The 21,324-nt window shown below is 36.2% G+C and overlaps 1 protein-coding gene across 11 annotated transcripts in view; it reads left to right on the forward strand.

The window, feature by feature from the left end:
* The window catches only part of FAM172A (family with sequence similarity 172 member A), a 422,196-nt gene that overhangs the window by 50,167 nt on the left and 350,705 nt on the right, over positions 1-21,324 (forward strand). For 9 of the 11 annotated variants that reach the window (XM_053907196.1, XM_019428788.2, XM_019428789.2 and 6 more), the window contains one exon: positions 4,358-4,458. The exons of the other annotated variants lie outside the window; for them this stretch is intronic. In XM_053907196.1, the coding sequence (XP_053763171.1) occupies positions 4,358-4,458 (101 nt within the window). The remainder of the gene's footprint in view (positions 1-4,357; positions 4,459-21,324) is intronic. 11 annotated transcript variants of the gene reach the window in all.

Below are 21,324 nucleotides of genomic sequence, written 5' to 3' on the forward strand. Positions count from 1 at the left end.
GTTATGAATAAGGTAAACTTTGCACTTGGGATTTGGGAGAACATACCATAAGTTACAGGGATGTTTCTGGAATAAAGAATTGTGATTCACTGAATGGATAACATGCTGTTGTACCTGAAGGGCATTGCTGTTACAAGCTAGGTAGCATTTGAGGTGTAGCTTTCTGTTAGTTGCTCCATACCCACTACATTGGTGATTTGTTATCATGTCATAGTAGATATCCGTTTGCATTATCAGTTATAGGTATCTGCTTATATAATGATGGTCTCTGTATACTAGAAAATTAAGTGGATTTAAACAGATGATATTAGAAACTTTGATCTCTTTTCTGATATTTTCATGCTTTTTTTAGTAAAGGATATCTTACGCCAAAATATGTATGAGTAGTAATATTTTGGTTTTTTTTTAAATTTCTTTATATTTTAATTGACAGAACTAAATGATCACTCAGACTAACATTGCCTTTTTTCCTTTGAAATGATTATTAGATTTTCTCAGAACAGGGCATGGGTTGGGATATTGGTATTGTGGCTAAATCATAGAACTATGTTTGCTCTATGGATATCGGACATCATTTTTCATCAAAGTCTATGTTTCATCTTCCTTGAATATTTCTTAAAGTGAGTAAGAAACAAAAAAAACAATACACTTTTCTTTGTTTTCATTTTTTAAGTTGGGACCACACCCAGAGTGGAGCTTGCACTCATGATCTGAGATCACGAGTCACATGCTATACCAACTGAGCCAGTGAGACGCCCCCAGAAGCAGTACACTTTTAATCTTTCCTTTTATTATCAGATATATATGCACACAACCTTTCACACTTTTGCACACCCTTGGATCCACATATATTGCATTCAGACTTTTGTACATACCTACACTTTTGCATGTACATGTGCCCTTTTGTGTATATATACCATGAAGATGTATGCATCCTTGCACACACTTGCCATTTATTTTTTAAGTATCCTGGACATTGTCTTACATAAATAGTGACTAACAGTATGAGGCAGACATGGTTGAATTCTATGGATAGAATGCCATTTTTAAGGATCTTATTTTTAGTATTATACAGTTCACTTTTGAATTCAGGTTAACGGTGAATATCTAGAGAGGTGAGGATTTGTATACGGGAAACTGGGTCTCAATGCTAACCCCCTAAAAGGGAAATTTTAACTTAGTATCTTTGGCGACTTCTTTTTTAGCTTTATAATGACAAAAATTCTTACGAAAGCTTTGAAATCAAATTTTCATTACCTGATTGAAGCTTCTAATTTTGTATAAAGGATTTTAAAGTAGTTGGATAAAAGAAGAATTTGGATACAAATTTTACTTTAAGCCAATTTGTAACAAAGGGGAAGAGATTGTATTTTACCTTCATCAAATTGATACCTGTTCTTTCAAATAACAGTGCGTTTTCAAATACGTCTTGTGTTTAAAATGCCTGCTTAGCCAATTTTCCCATTGTTACAGTTGTGTAAGGCCCAGCTCGAATGTCCTTGCTGATGAAGAACTCAAAGGCTTATCCCCTTTTACACTCACCTATACTCCCTATGCCCTGGTGCAGTATTATGAGGAAGCACACTTTAGTATCACTAAAAAATAATTGGCCTTGTGGCAAACCATTTGAGTTTGAATATTGTCTTCTACAATACCTGATGTTTATTGAACTCTTAATACATGCCAAGAAGTGTCCTAAATACTTTCAACTTATTAATTCATTTAGGCAAGTGATAGCATCTTTTGGGTCCTAGACTCCATAACAAATCTGATAAAATATATGGATACATTTCCCAGAATAGCACATATTTTAGGTGTACATGTGAAACTTTACAACTGATTTCAGGGGACCTTAAGCTAAAGTGTCGTAAATCAGATCTTTGACACTCACTGGCAGGATTGTCCAAATCTTTGAGAAATGCCATATTTGCAAATGTGATCAGGTATTTTTTTCTGGATAACGCTGCTCACATTCTTTGCCTCTTAACCTTCTTTTTACCTTTAACACTAGTGCTAATAGTTGGCTCTTTTGACAGGGCCCATTTTTCCTAAAGCATCAGAATCTTTATCACTTTATGAGAATTATGATATCCAAAAATGAGTAAGTTAAATGAAAGACAAGAAACAAAACACCTTTCTTTGTGATGTAGGTGCAAGTGGTCTAAGTAGTCTATTAAAGTCACTTACTGGCTTGGTAAGTCGCTTCCCTTTCACACAGCAGTCTCACAGAAAAACATTTTAAATTTCAGCTGCAGAAATATTATACATTACTATATGTCAGGTACCTTTAAGGTTACTTTAGTCAAAATCATAAGTTTTAGATTAGCAGATGCCCTCAATCTACCTGCATTGGTATCTGTTTTTTTCTTTTTTTTCAGATTTACCCATTACATGCATCTTTCTTTTCCATTTCAAGTTATTTATTTTTTTAATGTTTATTTTTGAGCTTTGAGAGAGAGAGAGAGAGAGAGAGAGAGAATAAGTGGGGGAGGGGCAGAGAGAGAGGGAGATACAGAATACAAAGCAGGCTACAGGCTCTGAGCTGTCATCACAGAGCCTGACACGGAGCTCGAACCCATGGACTGAACTGTGAGATCATGACCTGAGCTGAAGTTGGACGCTTAACCAACTGAGCCACCCTGGCACCCCTACCTGCTTTGGTATCTTAAATGGGAATTTCCTTTTCCTGTGGAGAAAGACAGATACATCTTGTAATTTATATGGCATCATCTAACCAAAAAAGAGTATTGTAGTGATCCAACACAGTATCTCATGTTGAGAGTATTAGAGAACTCTACAAATAAGGATTAGCTCTTATTTTGCATATTAAAGAGTTAATTTTTATATGTAGTGAAATTGATTCATAAAAATAGTGAAGTAGTTTTACTTGGGGTCGTATATTTCCTGGGTTTAGTTTCAGTGCTATAACTTTCAAGTTTTTATCCACTCCTTCATGCCCTCATTGAAAATCAAATACTAAGTTCCATGCTGAATGATCATGTCCTTCTTTGGGCTCTAAACTCTTTCTTGTGCCTTACTGCTCTTAGCATAGAGTCCAGACCCAATATTTGAGCCTTCTACTGTTGGTTCCCAACATGTTCTCCAGTGTTACACAGTTTGGCTCAATACTTTCTGTTTCTGTTAAAATGGATTGTTCACTATTTGAACTTTCTGTCCATTTTATACAGTTTTCTTTAAATTGCTGGGTAGAGGCAGGAGAGAGTAGGTTAAAGTAATTGGCTTGTGGTATGTTTCTCTCCTGATTACCAGGGGAATATTCCTGGGACAGAATGAAGACAAAGTGGCCTGGTCTTTTCTCTTTATAAACATGCTGATACTATAAACTTTTAGTGAATACAGACTAATGTTTGCTATGAACAGAGTCTTTATGGAATGCTTTGAGCAGGATGGCTGATTTGGCATTGCGTATGGTAAACGAACATATAGCAAACATATCTGTGGAAATAGGAGGTATATTTCTCTGAAGAATATCATATAAGTAGTACCACTCTCTGGCACGTAAAACTGAAGTATTTTATAACCCAGATGCTCACCAGTGTATGAGGTAACCTTTTTGCCTCACTTAGAGACCTCACTTAGAGACCTCTCTGGACCAGAGTGCTACTACTGAGAGGAAAGGATCTAGGAAGAAATGCCCAGGCTTTCCCAGGCCTCTCCCTGTTTTTCTTTGCCTGTGACACTAGATTGCTTATATCTTTGATATTATTAGTAAAAGTATTATCAGTAAAATCTCAAAATTGAGTGTTGACTGCCTTGACAGTCCAAACCTTTGTTGGCTCACTTCCTTTCTCCTATTTTCATTTCTTACTCATACTTCAAGACCTGGTTGAAAAATCACACTAGACCTATTCTAACCTATAGGGATCTTTCATTTTTCCAAACTTATTTTAGACTTTATTGTCTACAATGAGTTGCCTGTGGCAGGTTTTAGATTGTTGGTTTGCTTCATTCTTGTTTAATTTCCTGAAAAGTTGCTTAACTTTTTAATATTTACGCTTTTACTCCTCAGGTAACCTTTAAGCTTAGGAACTGGAACTATGTTCACAGCTGTAGCCAGCAAGGACCCTTATACATTATAGGCCCTCAAATGTTAATTTAGGTTAGAGTAATGCAGATCAGAATTTGCTTTAGAGTAATGAAGATGAAAACGCAAAGCATTGAGTATGTGGGGCCATTCTCTTACAGTATTTAGATGTTTGCATCATGTTGATATTTGAAGGAAAAAATCTAATGAAAAAATGAAACTGTTCTGAGAAAGTTCAGACATTATTTGTCATACTTTTCATTATTATAAATATGCTCTGAGTCATAGCAATACTGTTTGTTTATCTTCTAGAGGGGCAGTTAAGACACATAAAAACTGGGGAACCATTTGTTTTTAACTACCGAGAAGACTTGCACAGATGGAACCAGAAAAGATATGAAGCTCTAGGGGAGGTATGGTGATATATTCAACTTTAACTCCCCCCACCCCCAATTTTGAATAGTCAGAATGAAAGTTGTAAAGCTAAAACGGTTCATGAAGTCTTTCTAAAAAAAAAAAAAAATGACTTGAAAAAGGTTCTGCATTTTTTGTTTTATTATTTTAATGGTTATGTTTGAAACATATTCTAAGTTTAAAAATTTATGTTTTTATGTAAACGTATGCTTCCCATGACCTTAATATTTGGTAGTGAGTCATTACATCAGAAAACAAATTCTGCCAAATTTTATGTTTTAAATGTTTTTAGGAGGTTGAAATCTCTGCTGTGCCAGGTGGAAAAGTGTTACTTGAAATGCTTATCTTCAAAAAAAAAAAAAAAAAAAAAAAAATTACCAATGTTAATTATATGAGGTGATGGATGTGTTAATAATATTAATCTTTATCATTCTACAATGTGTGTTTGTGTGTGTATAATATATATCAAATCATCACATTTATTCCTCAATAAAGGTAAAAACAAAAGTGCTTATCTCTGTGAAGAAGTTTGATGCTCGTTTGGCTAATAAATTGGATCTCACCTACTTACCTTTGACTTGATAAAGGATTAGGCCTTGTGACCATTTAGGTTCTTCCCATGGTAGGAACCCTTGAAAATGTCGTTTGTCATTCAGGTGAATGTTTTTTAAAGCCAAAGATTTTACTCATTCTATGTCATGTTAAGTATTTTTAATAAAATGTGTATGGACGCATTTGTTAAGTGTGGTAACTATACACTAGTTTAGTTCTCTAAGGATAAGTTGATGTTTCTGTTTTCTGTTTTGATTCCTTACAACACTGGTTAAATGGTAGCATAAAGAATATATGAAACTAAATTTATGTTTCCTGGGAGCCAATTCTCCATGTGTCTCTTGAATTTCTACATGTGTCTGAGCAAGTCACTGACAGCTTTTGATGTGGTCTATCTTTTTGAGGGTCTTTGTACAGGAAACAACTTGGAAGACAGAGATTGTGTATTCCTCCAAGGCAGAGAGCAGATATTTTTTGCTATTCAAGAAAATGCTCCTCCCTTCCTGCACTAATGGCAAAGCAACCCCTTACAAGACTGGGCTTCATAAATGTTGAGGTTCCTTAGCTCTGCAGTGTGTTCAGCCTCTGTCCTTAGCCTGTTCACATTGCCTTTTTGGGATCTGAGGGACAAGAGAAAGATGAAGATAAGCTCATGTTGCCTGCTCTACACTGAGTAATAGTCTTTTGTCGCTGACACAGGAGTCTAGTGTCTTTTAGCAGTATCCATGAAACAGTAGCAGGCTAACTTGTTAGCTTGCAAACAGGATAAAATATCAGGTCCCTCAAAGTTCTTGATATTGTTCTCCAGCATTTATATCTTTTTAAAAAATTTTTTTTGAATGTTTTATTTATTTTTGAGAGAAAGAGAGACAGCATGAGCAGGGGAGGCGCAGAGAGAGAGGGAGACACAGAATCCGAAGACAGGCTCCAGGCTCTGAGCTGTCAGCACAGAGCCTGATGCGGGGCTCGAACTCTCAAACCACGAGATCATGACCTGAGCCAAAGTCGGATGCTTAACCGACTGAGCCACCCAGGCACCCCTCCAACATTTATATCTTAAGTATATGTAATGCCCTGAGTAATTTCTGCTGCACATAAGATGTCTGCCCATTTCCACTTGAATTAATTATATGCTGCATACTGGTAATATGTTGATAATAGAATATCCATCGTATATGACCTGAGAGAAGAACTGGGGATGTTTGCTTTGTTATATTTGTATGTGGGGTTTACATTTTACTCTTTTCCATAAGCCATGTGTATTTGTTCACTTGGACAGGTGCTGTTCTCTGAATAAACTTTGTCCTTTTTTGGCATCTGCATCTTTTTTCAGCCTTAATCTGTATCCTCTAACATCATCTCTTTCAAAATTTAGCAACTGTGTCTTATTAGATAATCCCATGTGCAAGTGATTGCTTTCTCCTAGGATCTGCTACCTTTTGTTTTTTGGACATAGGGAGGGTCACAGATTTAATTTTTGGTGGACCTTACTCCATGATAATCAAAATACAGTAAAACCTTGGTTTGTGAGCATAATTCATTCCGGAAATATATTGTAATCCAAAGCACTTGTATATCAAAGCGAATTCCCCTGGTAGAAATAATGGAAACTCAGATGACTCATTGCACATTCCAAAAATATTCATATAAAAATGATTACAGGGATGCCTGGGTGGCTCAGTCGGTTAAGTGTCCGACTTTGGCCCAGGTCATGATCTCGCTGTTCTTGAGTTCAAGCCCCACGTGGGGCTCTGTGCTGACAGCTCAGAGGCTAGAGCCTGCTTTAGGTTCTGTCTGTCTGTCTGACTCTCTCTCTCTGTCCCTCCCCTATTCACGCACTGTCTCTCTCTGTCTCTCAAAAATAAATAAACATTAATTTTTTTTTAAAAAAGAATGATTACAATACTGTAATGTAATACAAAATAGTAAAGAAAATACAAAATATAAAGAAAAATAAATAAATGAACCTGCCCTTACCTTTAAAAACCTTTGTGGTTGGTGTGAGGGAGACGAGGGAGGAGGGTCATTGTGTAGGATGACTTCCACTGTCACTAATGGAATCACTACTATTTATTGATTCAAAGGAATCTTTTTCTGAACGGGGGCCATTGTATGTGCTTGCGCAGATGTTGACTACAGTACAGTATTAATAAACTCTTGTCATACTGTATTTAATGTAGCTGGCAGTAAGGCAGCAGAGGAAAGGGTCTATATCTGCAGGCAGCCTGACCTAGAGTGGAACAAAGCATTCCTAAGCTTACTCTTGTATGGAAAAGCAAAGGGCTGTCCATAGGTGATTTGAAGTGATAAAAAAATACACTAGTGCCAAAGTTCTGAAAAACCACTGATTTCTGCCAGACATCACAGCCCTCTGAGACCAAGCATCTAGGCACATGAGATGATCACCCACAATGTAGCAAGACAGAGACAGAGAAAAACCATTGGCTCAGTTGTGATCGTATGACATTTGGTGTCATAGGCTACTTGTATTGCAAGACATCACTCGTTCATCAAGTTAAAATTTATTAGAAATGTTTGCTCATCTTGTGGAACACTCGCAGAACAAGTTACTTGCAATCTAAGGTTTTACTGTATCTTGTACTTAATGATTATATATAGCTATATAGAGAGAAAATATTCTACGTTATCTAGATTTTTCACCTCCTGTGCCTGTATTCACATTTGTGTTGATGATAAAGTTGGCCCTAAATGTCACCCCAAATCACAAGATTTATTCTGTAATGCAGTGTAACTCAAATTTAGATCATTGGACTCCTGAGCTTCAAGTACCAATCCCATTTACTTCCATATATATATATATATAAAGTAAACAACTTTCTAGCATAAAACTTGTCACAACAAAAGATCCAAGAATTGGAGAAGGAAGTCTGGTTGTTAACAGCCTTTTGTTCCATACCATCTTGCTTCTCACGTCCTGTTTGAAATACTTATTTTCATTACTAATCTCACTGTTGAAGGCTGGTTATTAATTGAATTTCATTTCCTATATTTTAGCATTGAGATGTATGAGTTTTAGTTATATACAAATAAGAACAGTTTTCACTATAGTGAATTTGTTTAGTGTTCATTATGGTGGGATTTAATAATACATAGGTGTACCTATATTTTGTCCATATTTCTTCATTTCTATTTCTGAGCTATGCTTTCCAGTTAGATTTAACCACCATACTATCCTTCGTTCATACCTTGTACTTTTATCTCATACTGTTTTCTCTCTTTGAAATGCCCTCTCTCCCTTGTTCACAACACCCATACCTCCACCTGCCTTAAGGTTTTGGCTCAGATGTCTTCTTTTCTGGGGAGCCTTTTCTCATCTCCTCTGCTACTCTCTCTCTCTCTTCTTCCCAGTTCCTTTTTTCTGATTCTCTTTTTTCTGCCTGTCTTGCCTTCTTCCAAGAATGATATAAGGTGACTTTAAATATGAATATGCCATTTAGCAAGGTTAAAAATTAAGTTAAAAATAATAGAATTTTAAAAAAGAAAATAATGTTAGTAAACTAGTGGCATGAGTTTGCTTTATTTCTCTCAAGCTACTTTACTTTGTGTCACAGTGTTTTTTTTATGCATATCTTTAGCAATTTGGGAAAATTTTCTGTGTTCTCATATTTGTTTAATAGGAAATGAGTGTGATAACACATATATAAACTAGTATGAATTCTGGACCTATGCATTTTAGGAAATTTCTTAATTTTAGGAATTTGAACATAAAGATATATTTTCATATCAGAGTAAAGGAAAATGATATGCTAATGATAATTTTCCTGTTTGTAAAAATATTTTCCATTATTTGCTAATTACCATTTAATTTCTAAGTTTTAGAATTTTACTGCTTTGCTGATTAAAATTATTTGATTAAAGGTAGTCCATGTTTGTGGCATTTTCTTTCGGAAAATTTTTGTCCTTCATAGTCACACTCTAGACCTCTGTCGCTGTAATTCAGAAAATAGAAGTTCATGTATAATTGTCTAAAATTCCTAGAACATAAATAAACCTTTGCATTTAAATCCTGGAAATAATTTAGTATTTATTGTTACCAGTAAGATCTCTAGTTCGATTAAATGAGAACCTGTAGAAAGTATCTTACCACATCCCGGGTATAGAAGCATTTAAAAACCTTTCTTTTCATGGATGTGAGGGTGGAATACAGAAGATAGTGTAAATTTGAGTTTCTTGTCTAGAAGCCTGCCTTAATAAACAACTTCTGATACGCTTAGGATTGAAGCTTTAGGGAAACAGATTCTGACTTTAGCCAGCAATCTAAACCAAAACCCCTTCTGTGTTTTTTTAGTATGTTCCTACTAAATACTGAATTTTGTCTTCACTGGAAAGCTACTATGTATGTTTTGCAACTGCCGTTTTAGTTTATGTTTATTTCTCTCTTAAGGAGATTATTATAGCAGTCATTCAGCAGAAATTGTTTTTAAGACTTGCTCCTGAAATGCTCTGTCATTTCTATGTAAATTAAACTTATTGTGTAAGTAAAATAAACTGAGATGTCAGTTTGTTTTTAGAATGCAGTTCCATAACTACACAAAAGAATACTTCTTACATTTACATAGTTACGTTTTTATAGTCAAACAAATGCTTTTGCTAATATGTATTTTTTTTTTTTATTTTACTATCTACGTATAGCTTGATAAAAATATATAGCCTATAATAAGTTTGGATCATTTATCTAAATTTAGAAAGATACTGTCTGGGTTTAAGGAGGTGGGAGAGTGGTGTGAAAGTGTAACTTTCAAAATAGAATTCTTTAGTATATGCTATATGCTAGAGTTGAATGCCTGAGAATAATGTTTCTGGTAGGCTCGATCAGAAAGACTGGAAAGGCCATCATGTTAAGTAGTAACTAGAATGATGAAAACTCAGCATGTAGTTTTTAAAATTTTCCCAACTATTTCTTTCATGTCATTGCTGAATTACTATTAAGTGGAGAATTCATAATCCAACAGAAATTCTAATGAAAGAGAGATTTGATTTTCTTGCCTAATTTGGATCTTTGCATTTCCTTTAATATTTATCTTTATTACCTCTTTAAGAATTAATAAATTGTCAATGTGCTCAATTAGAGAATAGCAGTGATAAAGTAGTCTTATTGTGCATGGCTCTTTATTTTTGGATAGAATCACAGGAAAACAACTAGGGGCATAATTTTTTTCACGTGTGAAGCCATCTGGTCCTGCATTTTTGTTTGTGGGAGTTTTTTGATTACTGATTCAATTTCTTTGTAGGTTATTGGTCTGTTCAAATTTTCTGTTTCTTCTTCCTGTTTTAGTTTATACTAAATCTATACATTTCTAGGAATTTATCCATTTCTTCTAGCTTGTCCAGTTTATTTGCATGTAGGTTTTCCTAATATTCTCTTAACAATTATTTGTATTTTTGTGGTGTTGGTTGTTATTAACCCTCTCTCATTTGTGATTTTATTTATTTGAGTCCTTTTTCTTTTCTTTTTGCTAAATCTCACTAGAGGTTTAAAAATTTTATTGGCTTTTTTTTAAGAACAAGCTCCTGATTTCATTGTTGTGTTCTATTTTTTTGTTTTGTTTTTTTAGTTTCTATATCATTTATTTCTTCTCTAATCTTTATTATTATTTTTTTTTCCTTCTACTGACTGTAGGCTTCATTTGTTGTTCTTTTTCTAGCTCCTTTAGGGGCGTTTGAGACTTTTCTTACCTCTTGAGGTAGGCCTATATTGCTGTAAACTTCCCTCTTAGAATTGCATTTGCTGCATCAAAGAGACTTTGTACCATTTGTTTTCATTTCCATTTCTCTCCATGTAATTTTTTATTTCTTCTTTTATTTCTTGGTTGATCCATTTATTATTTAGTAACATGTTATTTAATCCCCATGTGTTTGTGTTCTTTCTAGATTTTTTTCATGTGTTTGATTTCTAGTTTCATAGTGTTGTGGTCAGAAAAGAAGCATGGAATGACTTGGATCTTTTTGAATTTGTTGACTTGTTTTATGGCCTAATATGTGATCTTTTCTGGAGAATGTTCCTTGTGTACTTGAAAAGAATGTGTATGTTCTGAAAATATCTGTTAAGTCTATCTTGTCCAGTCTATCATTCAAAGCCATTGTTTCCTTGTTGATTTTCCGTTTAGATGATCTGTCCATTGATGTAAGTAGAATGATAAAATCCCCTACTATTATTATACTAACACTGATTAGTTCCTTTATGTTTGTTATTGTTTTATGTATTTGGGTACTTTCATGTTGCATACATAAATATTCACAATTGTTATATATTCTTGTTGGATTATCTCCTCAATGTTTATACACTGCCCTTGTTTGTCTCTTGTTACTGACTTTGTTTTAAAGTGTAGTTTGTCCAGTGTATTACTACTCCAGCTATCTTTTGATATCCATTTGCATGGTAAATGTTTCCATTGCCTCACTTTGAATCTGCAGGTGTCTTTAGGTCTAAAATTGGTCTATTGCAGGCAGCATATAGATGTGTCTTTTTTTTTTTTTTTTTAATATTCTGACACCCTGTGTCTTTTGATTAGAGCTTTTAGTCGATATATATTCAATGTAATTATTGACAGATATGTACTTATTGCCATTTTATTGCTTGTTTTGTGGTTGTTTCTGGAGATTTTCTCTCATCCTTTCTTGTATTTCCATGTTTTGCTGATTTTCTTTAGTATATATTTGGATTTCTTTCTCTTTATTCTTTGCATGTTTATTTGTGACTTTTGATGTGTAGTTACCATTAGCCTCTCCTGTATATAGCAATCTGTATTAGGTTGATGGATATTTAAGTTTGAACCCATTCTTTTCTACTCTCCTCCCCACAATTTAGGTATATGTTATTATATTTTATATCCTTTTATCTTGGGGGTTCCTTGACTTATTTTTTCAGGAATATTCATTTTTACTGCTTTTGTGTTTCCTGTCTTTATATTATCACTTTTGCTCTCTCCTTTCCACTCAAAGAGTCACCTTTAGCATTTCTTATAGGGCTGGTTTAGTGGTCATAAACTCCTTTAGCTTTTGTTTCTCTGGAAAACTCTTCATCTCTCCTTCTGTCCTGAATGATAGCCTTGCTGGATAGAATATTCTTGGCTGCACATTTTTTCCCATTCAGTACTTTGAATATATCTTGCCACTCCTTCGGACTTGCCAAGTTCCTGTTGAAAAATCTGCTAGCCTTGTGAGTTTCCCCTTGTAAATTAATGACTTCTTTTGTCTTGCTTCTTTTAAAATTTTTTTATCACTACACTTTGCCAATTTAATTACAATACGTCTTGATGTTGGCCTCCTTTTGTTGATTTGATGTGAGTACTCTGTGCTTCTGGATCTGGATGTCTGTTTCCTTCCTCACATTAGGAAGTTTTCACCTATTATTTCTTCAAATACATTTTCTGCCACCCCTTTCTCTCTCTTCTTCTCCTGGTACTCCTGTAATATGAATATAATTATATTTGATGTAGTCACTGAGTTCCCTAAGTCTTATCATTTTGTGTAATTCTTTCTCTTTTGTTCAACTTCATTGCTTTCCATTACTTTATTTTCTATGTCATTAATTTTTTCTCTGCTTCTTCTAGCCTGTTATGTATTGCATTAAGTGTGATTTTCTTCCCTATGTTTATAGGGAAGCAAGAGCAAGAGAGCATGTGTAAGGGAGGGGCAGAGAGGGGGAGAGAGAATCCCAAGCAGGCTCTGCACTGAGAGCATGGGGCTTGATCTGAGGAACTGTGAGATCATGGCCCGAGCTGAAATCAAGAGTCGGCTGCTTAACTGACTGAGCCACCCAGGCGCCCACATCAAGTGTGTTTTTAATCTCATTTATTGCACTACTCATCTCTGATTCTTTTTTAAGTCTTTTATCTCTGTAGTAAGGGTCTCACTGATGTCTTCCATTCTTTCTTTAAGTCCACTTAGTATCCATATGATTGTTTCTTTAAATTCTCCTTCAGGCATGTTACTTATATCTTTTTCATTTAGATCTCTGGCCTTGACTATATCTTGTTCTTTCATTTGGGATAAATTCCTCTGTCTTCTCATTTTGTATAAGTCTTTGCCTGCTTCTCTGTGTTATAAAAGCCAGTTATATCTCCTATTACTGAAAGTAATGACCTTATAAAGAAGGGGTCAGTAGTGTCTAGGGCCTAGCACTTTTGGGAGTGTGTGATTTGTGTGCTCTTCTGTTGTTTTCTGGCTGCTCTGTCCTTCAGGCTGGTCATCTGCAGTGGCTCTTCTTGCCTGCTTTTGGTAGTGGTTATTTCTTGGCCTGAATGTGGCGAGTTTCAACTAGGTGTGCTCTGGTCTGCTTGTGAAATGAGACCTGTCATCACCTCCACTGGAACTGAGGCCCTGTAGAGCCCTCTGGTCTGGAGACATCGTGTAGGCAGGGGTTTTTGCTGGTCTTCTGGGGTGGGGTGCACCACACTGGGACTCAGGCAAGCGTGACAGAAAGGCAGTTCCACAAACTCCTGGTGGATGAGACTTCATGTAAGTAAATTAGGTAGCCAGTGTCCATGCTGTGCTGCTTCCCACAGGTGACTCTGTATTTATGGTAAGGGGTAAGGGAGAGAAATGGCACTGGCCAGCTCCTTTGTTCCAGGAGCCATGTCTCTGTGAATGCTGCCTCTCAGGGACATGCTCAGAGAAGAGCAAAGAATCTCTGCATTGTGTGCCCTAGACACTCTTCCAATTGCTATTTCCAGGCTTTATTCCCCCAGGTTGTTTGCTTGCCTTGTCTCCAGGCACTGCAGTTCCCTCCAGGCTCTCTCCTAGCCAAGCCCACTGACCTTTAAAACTCCACATTTTAAGCCCTGCTGATTTTAACAACTCATGAAATTCAACGCATCTAGTTTTCCAAGCCACTGGTTATGGGGTTGTTAAGTTTGTTTTGTCAGTTTTCAGGTTGATTTCTGGCATATTTAGGATGTTTGATAGTTAGCAGGTTGTATTCCTGGGATGAGGTTGAGCCTAGGGTTGTCCTACTCAGCCACCATCTCCTTCTCTTAAGGCTTTTTTTTCAATTGCCATATTTAGGTATTTGGAATAGGAACAACTTAAGGAACAATAATACAAATTAACATTTTAATATTAAAATCTTTAAATATAATATGATTATATGTGTATAATTAATACCTTAATATAATGTGAAATTCACAGATCTTATGTTGTGACAGAAAGAAATGGCTAGCCATCCAGAAATATGGGTCCTAAGTTTGGCTCAGTACTATCTGTATGACTTTAGAAAAAGAATATTTTTGATACACCACTATAATGTGCAAATAAAATTATTCATACTGTTGTGATGAACAAGTAGGATGCATACATATGATATCATTTTATATTCCAAACTTGCCATGCAAATGCTAGGAGCATGGAATCGAAAATAGAACTGTGCTGTTTAACATTTCTAATTTAACTTTATTATTAATATTATAATGGTTTAATTTCTAATTTTTCTTTCCCCTTCCTCTCTCTTAGTCTACTTATTGCTGACATCAAATTTAACTTTCTCTGGTAGAAATGAAGACCCAGGGTTGGTCAGCAGTCTCCTTTGATTTCCATCTCTCTTTAGCATCTATTTCTATAAGTGGGATACTATATCTAGGTTGGTGTTAGTAATTGGACATCTTAGAATTGAAGAAGTAGTCACTGAAATAATAAGACAACCCACTTGAGAAAAACTGTAAGCCTCTTTAAAACAATGTAGCACTGACATATGAACAAACTTAGAGACCAATTGAACAGAATACGAAGTCCATAAATACATTGAAAGTTTTCAAATACACATGGAAATATAGTTTATATTATAGTGTAGTTGTAAATCACTGGGGGAAAAGGAACTTTAAGTAACTGATAGATGATGTTTTGTAAGAATATAAAATTTGACCATTCATCACAATGTGCACCAAATGAACTCCAAATGGATCAGAGGTCTAAACGCAAAAAAAATTAAATGAAACCCATGAACCCAATAGCATTGATTGTATTTTTGAAATACCAACCCAGTATCAATGATTGTTGTTTTGAAATACTGTTTCTCATTAAAGCAATACAAATTCTTTGGAGAAATGTTTCAGTGTGTGGCCAGAAACAATTGATATGAGCCTGGAATATCTTGTAATATTAGATAGCAAGGAAGTTGTCAAAGAATACTATACTCTTCTAAGACTTGAAAAGGCCCAGACAAAACAAAACAAAATAAACCCCACAAAAATCCTCACCAGTGGGCAATATGCAGGAACAAGCAGTTCAGGGAAAATAATGCAACTATCCTTAAACATATGAAAAGATGTTTAACTTCACTCAGAGCAAGAGATGTGTTAATGAAGACTGTGTCAAAGTAACATTTCTCACCTGTCAGGTTTACAAAAATCTATATAAGCTTGATGGCATACTCAGGCTGTGGTAAGAAAGGACCTTTTTATATGTTTCTCATGGGAATATAGAATAAAGTCGTATAATCCCTTTAGATGAGAAATTGCCAGTGTTGTACAAAATTACAGATGTATTTTCCCTTTTGTGTGAAAAATTAGGGGAAAATGCATATATTTGTTGTTTTTTTATTTTTCTGAAAAAAAACCTGGAAAATAATCTTGAAATTAATATTTATGGGGAATTTGGAGGAATGAGATGAAGGGATGGCATTGAGAAATCTCTAATAACTTTTTGTATAGTTTTGATTTTTGAACCATTGGCATTTTAATATGTTAAGAAAAAAAACATACCACAAAATTTAAAACAGAATGAAGTGTATATGTAGTTAGTAACATAACCAAAGAGGAAATAAAGAATTACTTCTGAGGCCTTTTGGATACAGTACTTGGTACTTCCTTTGTTGGATTTGTCCTTTGGTTGAGAATGGCCAGTGAAATGTTAAAATTAACTCATTGGTTTTATTGTTAATAGTGATACTGGTATAATAATTTTGATGCCATTTTATGAATGTGGTTTTTAAAGCAAATAAGTAAATACGTAAATGTAATTGTGAGCTATGATTTTCAGGATTAGAGAAAAGAGATCCAAAATGTAACAAAGCAGTTAGGAAAACCCATGTAGAGAAAAATTTTAATTTTGGATTATCACTACACACTTACTATGTTTTCAAAATGTATATTCCTGGTTCTACTCACTAAAAAGGCCTGGAGATAGTGGCTTCCTCTTAACAGTGAGTGCACTTAGTGGTAACATTTTGGTGTCTAAATGCATTGCCTAGTAAAAGGAGCCAGGGGTCATTGAAGAAAAGGCTGATTCCAGATCAGGGACTGGAAATATAGAAGATGAGCCTATCACGTGATGTTTTACCAGAAAGGATACACTTACTCTGATATGCCCAAATTCAAAAGACCCCCAAGAACAAACCACCAGAGTCCAGAGTCAAAGCCAAGCGGCAAGGGTCATTTATTGCAGGTTTGAACCCGGACCTCCGCGCACTCATTACCGGTGATGCTAAGAGGTCCCAAGCGAGGATCTTACAGCTTCTTTTATAGACAGGCACAAACAAGTTAGGGATTTTTCTCGGTTACAGAGCTGTTATTGGTTGACATTTAAATTTGAACACTCAGCAGAACTTGATTGGTTCCCGCCTTTTTTTCAAACCACTCAGCAGAACTTGATTGGTTTCTGCCTTTTTTTCAAACCACTCAGCAGAACTTGATTGGTTCCCGCCTTTAGGTCAGAGCACAACCAGGCTCGCCCTGGCTGGTTCTGGGAACGGCGGCGGCGGGGGGGGGGGGGGGGGGGGGGGGGGGGTCTTTTCTTTGCAGTTGTGAGTACACCTGGTAATTTTCTCTTAGTCTCTCAACTCTAGTGGAAGTATGTGAAAAGGACAGAATAGCCAATCTGAAAGGGCTTCTTTTGGCCAAAATTGGGTCAATTTGAGGATAAAACAGAATAAGCATTCTAATGATTATAAAACACTTAATAAAAAATCACCATGTCTTAATATTTAAAAAAAAATCTAGTTAATTTACCATAATCAGTTGAAAATTATGTAAAAATTGGTAATCAAAAGAAAAGAATTGAGCACCTAATCTTTTTATAAGAAACTATATAGTTCATTTGCTAGTAAAGAAGGAATATTCTTCTCTATCAAAGGGTTCTGGCTAGTAAAAGTAGTAAATATGATAGAATTAGAAAGTCAGTTTTGCCACCTATGATAGCATAATTCTAAAAATCGTTTTGGAAGAGTCCCATTTTTCTACTTCCTCAAACACTAATCTAGGTACTACTGTGAAGGGACTTTGTAGATGTAATTAAGATTACTCTTCAGCTGACTTTAAGATAGAGAGATTATTCTGGATTATCTGGGTGGACCCAGTGCAGTTACAAGAGTTTTGAAAACTGACAAAAAGGCAGAAGAGTCAGTGGCAGAGATTTGGCAGAAGAGGAATTAAGAGAGATGCAGCACAAGGAAAGCCAGAGGATCCAAACATGAGGAGGATTCAACATACCATTGTTGCCCTGAGGTTCAGGGACCAGAGGGAAGCCTTTGGGAGCTAAGGGTGTTCCTGTGCTAATAGCCCTCAAGGAAATGTTAATCTTAGGTCTGCAACCTCCTCACTGGACTAGATTTTGCCAACAGCCTGAAGGAACTTGGAAGCAAATTCCTTCCAGAATCTCCTGATAAGAACCTGTAGGCTGCTGCCTTGATTTTGGCCTTGTGAAACCTGGAGCTGAGAAACCAGTAGAACCAATGCAGACTTGTGATCTACAGGTCGTGAGATGCTAAACTGTGTTATTTAAAGCTGTGAAGTTTGTGGTAATTTTGTTCCATTAATAACATAAAACTAATGTACAACCCCTCCACAAACTAATGGATTCAGATAATAATCATCAATGGATGCTTATCTCATCAGGTTAAAGGATATGAGGGACTGTTTGCATAGTATATTTGCATAGAATATTTGCATAGTACCAAAGTATCTCCTCAGAGATTTCTTGCAATTGTTAAGAGAAAAATACATACCTTAAAATAGATCTAACTATGGGCACTTTACTTAAGTAAACAGTTAGTATTACTAGTAATAGAATAACTTGTCACTGAGGGGTTTTTTTGATGTGATGCAATTTGAAGTACAGAGTATTAACTGAATATTCTGGTAATATATTTTAAATCTGACTCTAATCAGACCTTTAGATGTATCTTCCCATTTTCATGAGATATAGGAAATAGGGAAAAAAGTAAATGACACCACAAGGACACATCGGACAAAGCATACTATTTTTAAATGTTTCTTAAGAAAGGAGAAAAGCCTACAGAAATAAAAAGCATATATGCCAAAATGTTGTTAACAGTTGTTCAATGAAAGTGGTAAGTGTAAAGGTATTTATTGTATTATTTTTCAACTTTTCTATATGTTTGGAAAGTTTCACAATTAAATTTTGGGGGAAAAATGGAAGATGATAGGAAACTTGAAAGAGTTTGAGCTTCTCATACGTGAGTGGGGAAGGCTTTACTTCAGTGTTTTTGAATAGTACAGATACTGTTTTGTTTGGGACCCTTCAAATATTAGAATTGGTATACTTTTCTTGAGGATAACAGCATCCATTCTAGTATTTGGGTTGTCTTCAAATAGTTTGTTCCATTTTTAAGGGATACTTTACTTAGTATTATGGGGCATAAATGCATTTAGAGCCAGGAGGGAAATAACTAGGTCGGTGAATGTTGTGGCACAACTTCCTCATGCTCTTACATGTTTTTCTACGTATGCTAAGAATGCAAGGCCTTCCCTACTTTTTACATAGGCCATTTCTCACAGTTGTGTTTATGGTAAGTGATCTTGAGGGATAGGATTGCTTACAGCTTTCTGTAAAGTGGTAGGCTCCTCAAGCTTCATATTCCTCACCGTCATGTCAAACTACTGTGGGTACAGCATCCATCCAGGCTCATATAACGTTACCCCCTAGGAATTTAGGATCCAGGGAACCAATGTATATACATGGTTATGCTATGTCATGATTAATAAAGATCTTTGTCTCTGACCCAGAATTCTGTGTCTGCTGTCAGCATCAACAAAACAGTAACAGGCTAACAGATTAGATAGTAACTATGGCAAAAATCAAATCTCTGACTTTGTTGTTGAGTGTTCATTAGATAGATTCCAGAGTAATCCCTCTGTTTTCAGTCTGACATCTCATTTCTGCTCTTCACTGGGGGTAGGTCTCCTGGGTCAATAGCCTGCTTTCCCAGTTTTATTGGGTGGAATTACCATTTATCCAGTTATGTAAGTCAGAAACTTCATAGTCTTTTCACTTTTCATGTTTCCCTTGTGACCAGGTCTTGTTATTTTACCTTCTTAGCTCACATCTTTCTTCATCTCCACTGCTTTGGTTCTGCTTAGGTATATATCACCTCTTAACTCTTTACGACAATTCACGTATGGAACTGAATTTTGTCCCCCTCTCAAAATTTACATGTTGGAGCCCTAAGGCTTAAATGTGATTGTATTTGGAGATAGGACTTTTAGGAGATAATTTAGGTTAAATGAGGTCATAAGAGTGGGGTTCTAATTTGTTAGGATTGGTAGCTTTACACAAAAAAGGAGAGAGTGCGAGATCTCTCTCTCTCTCTCTCTCTCTCTCTCTCTCTCTCTCTTTTTCTGCACACACTGGGAAAAGGTCATGTGAGGACATAGCAAGAAGGTGACTGCAAGCCAGGAAGAGAGCTCTTACTAGGAACCAAATCAATTAGCACCTTGTTCTTGGCCAGAAATCTGAGAAATAAATTTCTGTTGTTTAAGCTACCTAGTCTTTGGTACTTTGTTATGGCAGCCTTATCAGGCCAAGGCAGTGACCTCCAATGTGGTACATCCTTGCCTGCCTGCCTCCCTCCCACCGTTTCCATCTCTTTGACCTTGTTCTTACCACTACTACCAGAGGTACCTTTTAAAACTGCAACTACGATCAAGTTTGCCTGTTTCAGAACCTTTATATGTTTCCCTACAAAATAAAATTCAAACTGCTTGCATTCTCAAAGCAGACATTTCATGAGTTGGCCCTACTGTATTTTTCTGGTTTGAGTTTCACTTGCCTCTCCTCTCTTGTCTAGTCCCCACTCACCCTATGCTTAAAGCTGTAGAAACTTACTTGTGGTTTTGTTTTTTTTTTAATTTTTAACATTTATTCATTTTTTGAGAGACAGAGAGAGACAGAGCATGAGTGGGGGAAGGGCAGAGAGAGAAGGAGACACAGAATCCGAAGTAGGCTCCAGGCTCTGAACTGACAGCAACAGCGCCCAGTGTGGGGCTCGAACTCACAAACCGTGAGATCATGACCTGAGCCGAAGTCGGATGCTTAACCAACTTAACCACCCAGGCACCCCTATTTGTGGTTTTCTAAAATGGCAGTCCGTTTTATATCTCTGGACTTCTTCTCATGCAGAGACCATTTAGTGCCAGGGGTGTTGCTTCACCACCCCCCTCCCATCTGCTTGCAGACTATTTATTCATCTTTCAGGCTTAGATCAACCTCTAAGAAAACTTACTCTGATCCATATAGTCTAGAATGGACATGTCCCTCCTTTGTGTCTCATATGTGCTTTTAAAATGATTCTATTATAACAGCTATTATATTTTACTCCCCTTAGTGTTTATCTCTCTCTCTCTCTTTAGTAAATGTGTCGGGGCTAAACTAAGCCTAAATGGATACTGTGTTAGGGTTCTCCAGAGAAACAGAAACAATAGATTGTGTATATAGAGAGAAATAGGTTATTTTAGGCAATTGGCTCTTGAACTTGTGGGGGCTGCGTGAGTTCAAAATCTGATCAGTGACCTACAGGCTGGAGAGTAAAGGAAGAATTTATGTTGCAGTTTGAGTTCAAAAACAATCTACAGGCCGAATAACCTCTTGCTTGGAAGCTTTTCATTCTATTATGCCCTTCAGCTGTGGTTGAGGCCCACTCACATTACTGAAGGCAGCCTGCTTTACTTAAAGCCACCGATTTAAACGTAAATCTCATTCATCATCCTCACAGAAATAGCCAAAATAATGTCTGGCCATGCATCTGAGGACCATAGCCTAGCCAAGGTGACACATAATGCAGATGGTGATCATACCTGCATGTAATTTAGTGTGAATGTGCCTTAAGACTTCACATCACCTTCTTCAGGCTCAGGGTGGAGTCATTCCCTGAGGGAAATCTGGCCCACCTTGTGATGCCTCCTGCTCTGTGCCCACAAGAAACCCACTGTTTCTTTCTATCCTGTTCACTAGCTTTCCACCCACAGAAGCAAAGGTGATACATGTCTGTACAAAGCACACTACATCATGACAGGCATGTGGCAACTATATTTTGTCCATTATAGCCTTGAACCTTTCTATGC

Source organism: Panthera pardus, unplaced genomic scaffold, assembly GCF_024362965.1.
Source record: "Panthera pardus isolate Hobbes unplaced genomic scaffold, ASM2436296v1 HiC_scaffold_2, whole genome shotgun sequence".
Lineage (NCBI taxonomy): Eukaryota > Metazoa > Chordata > Mammalia > Carnivora > Felidae > Panthera > Panthera pardus.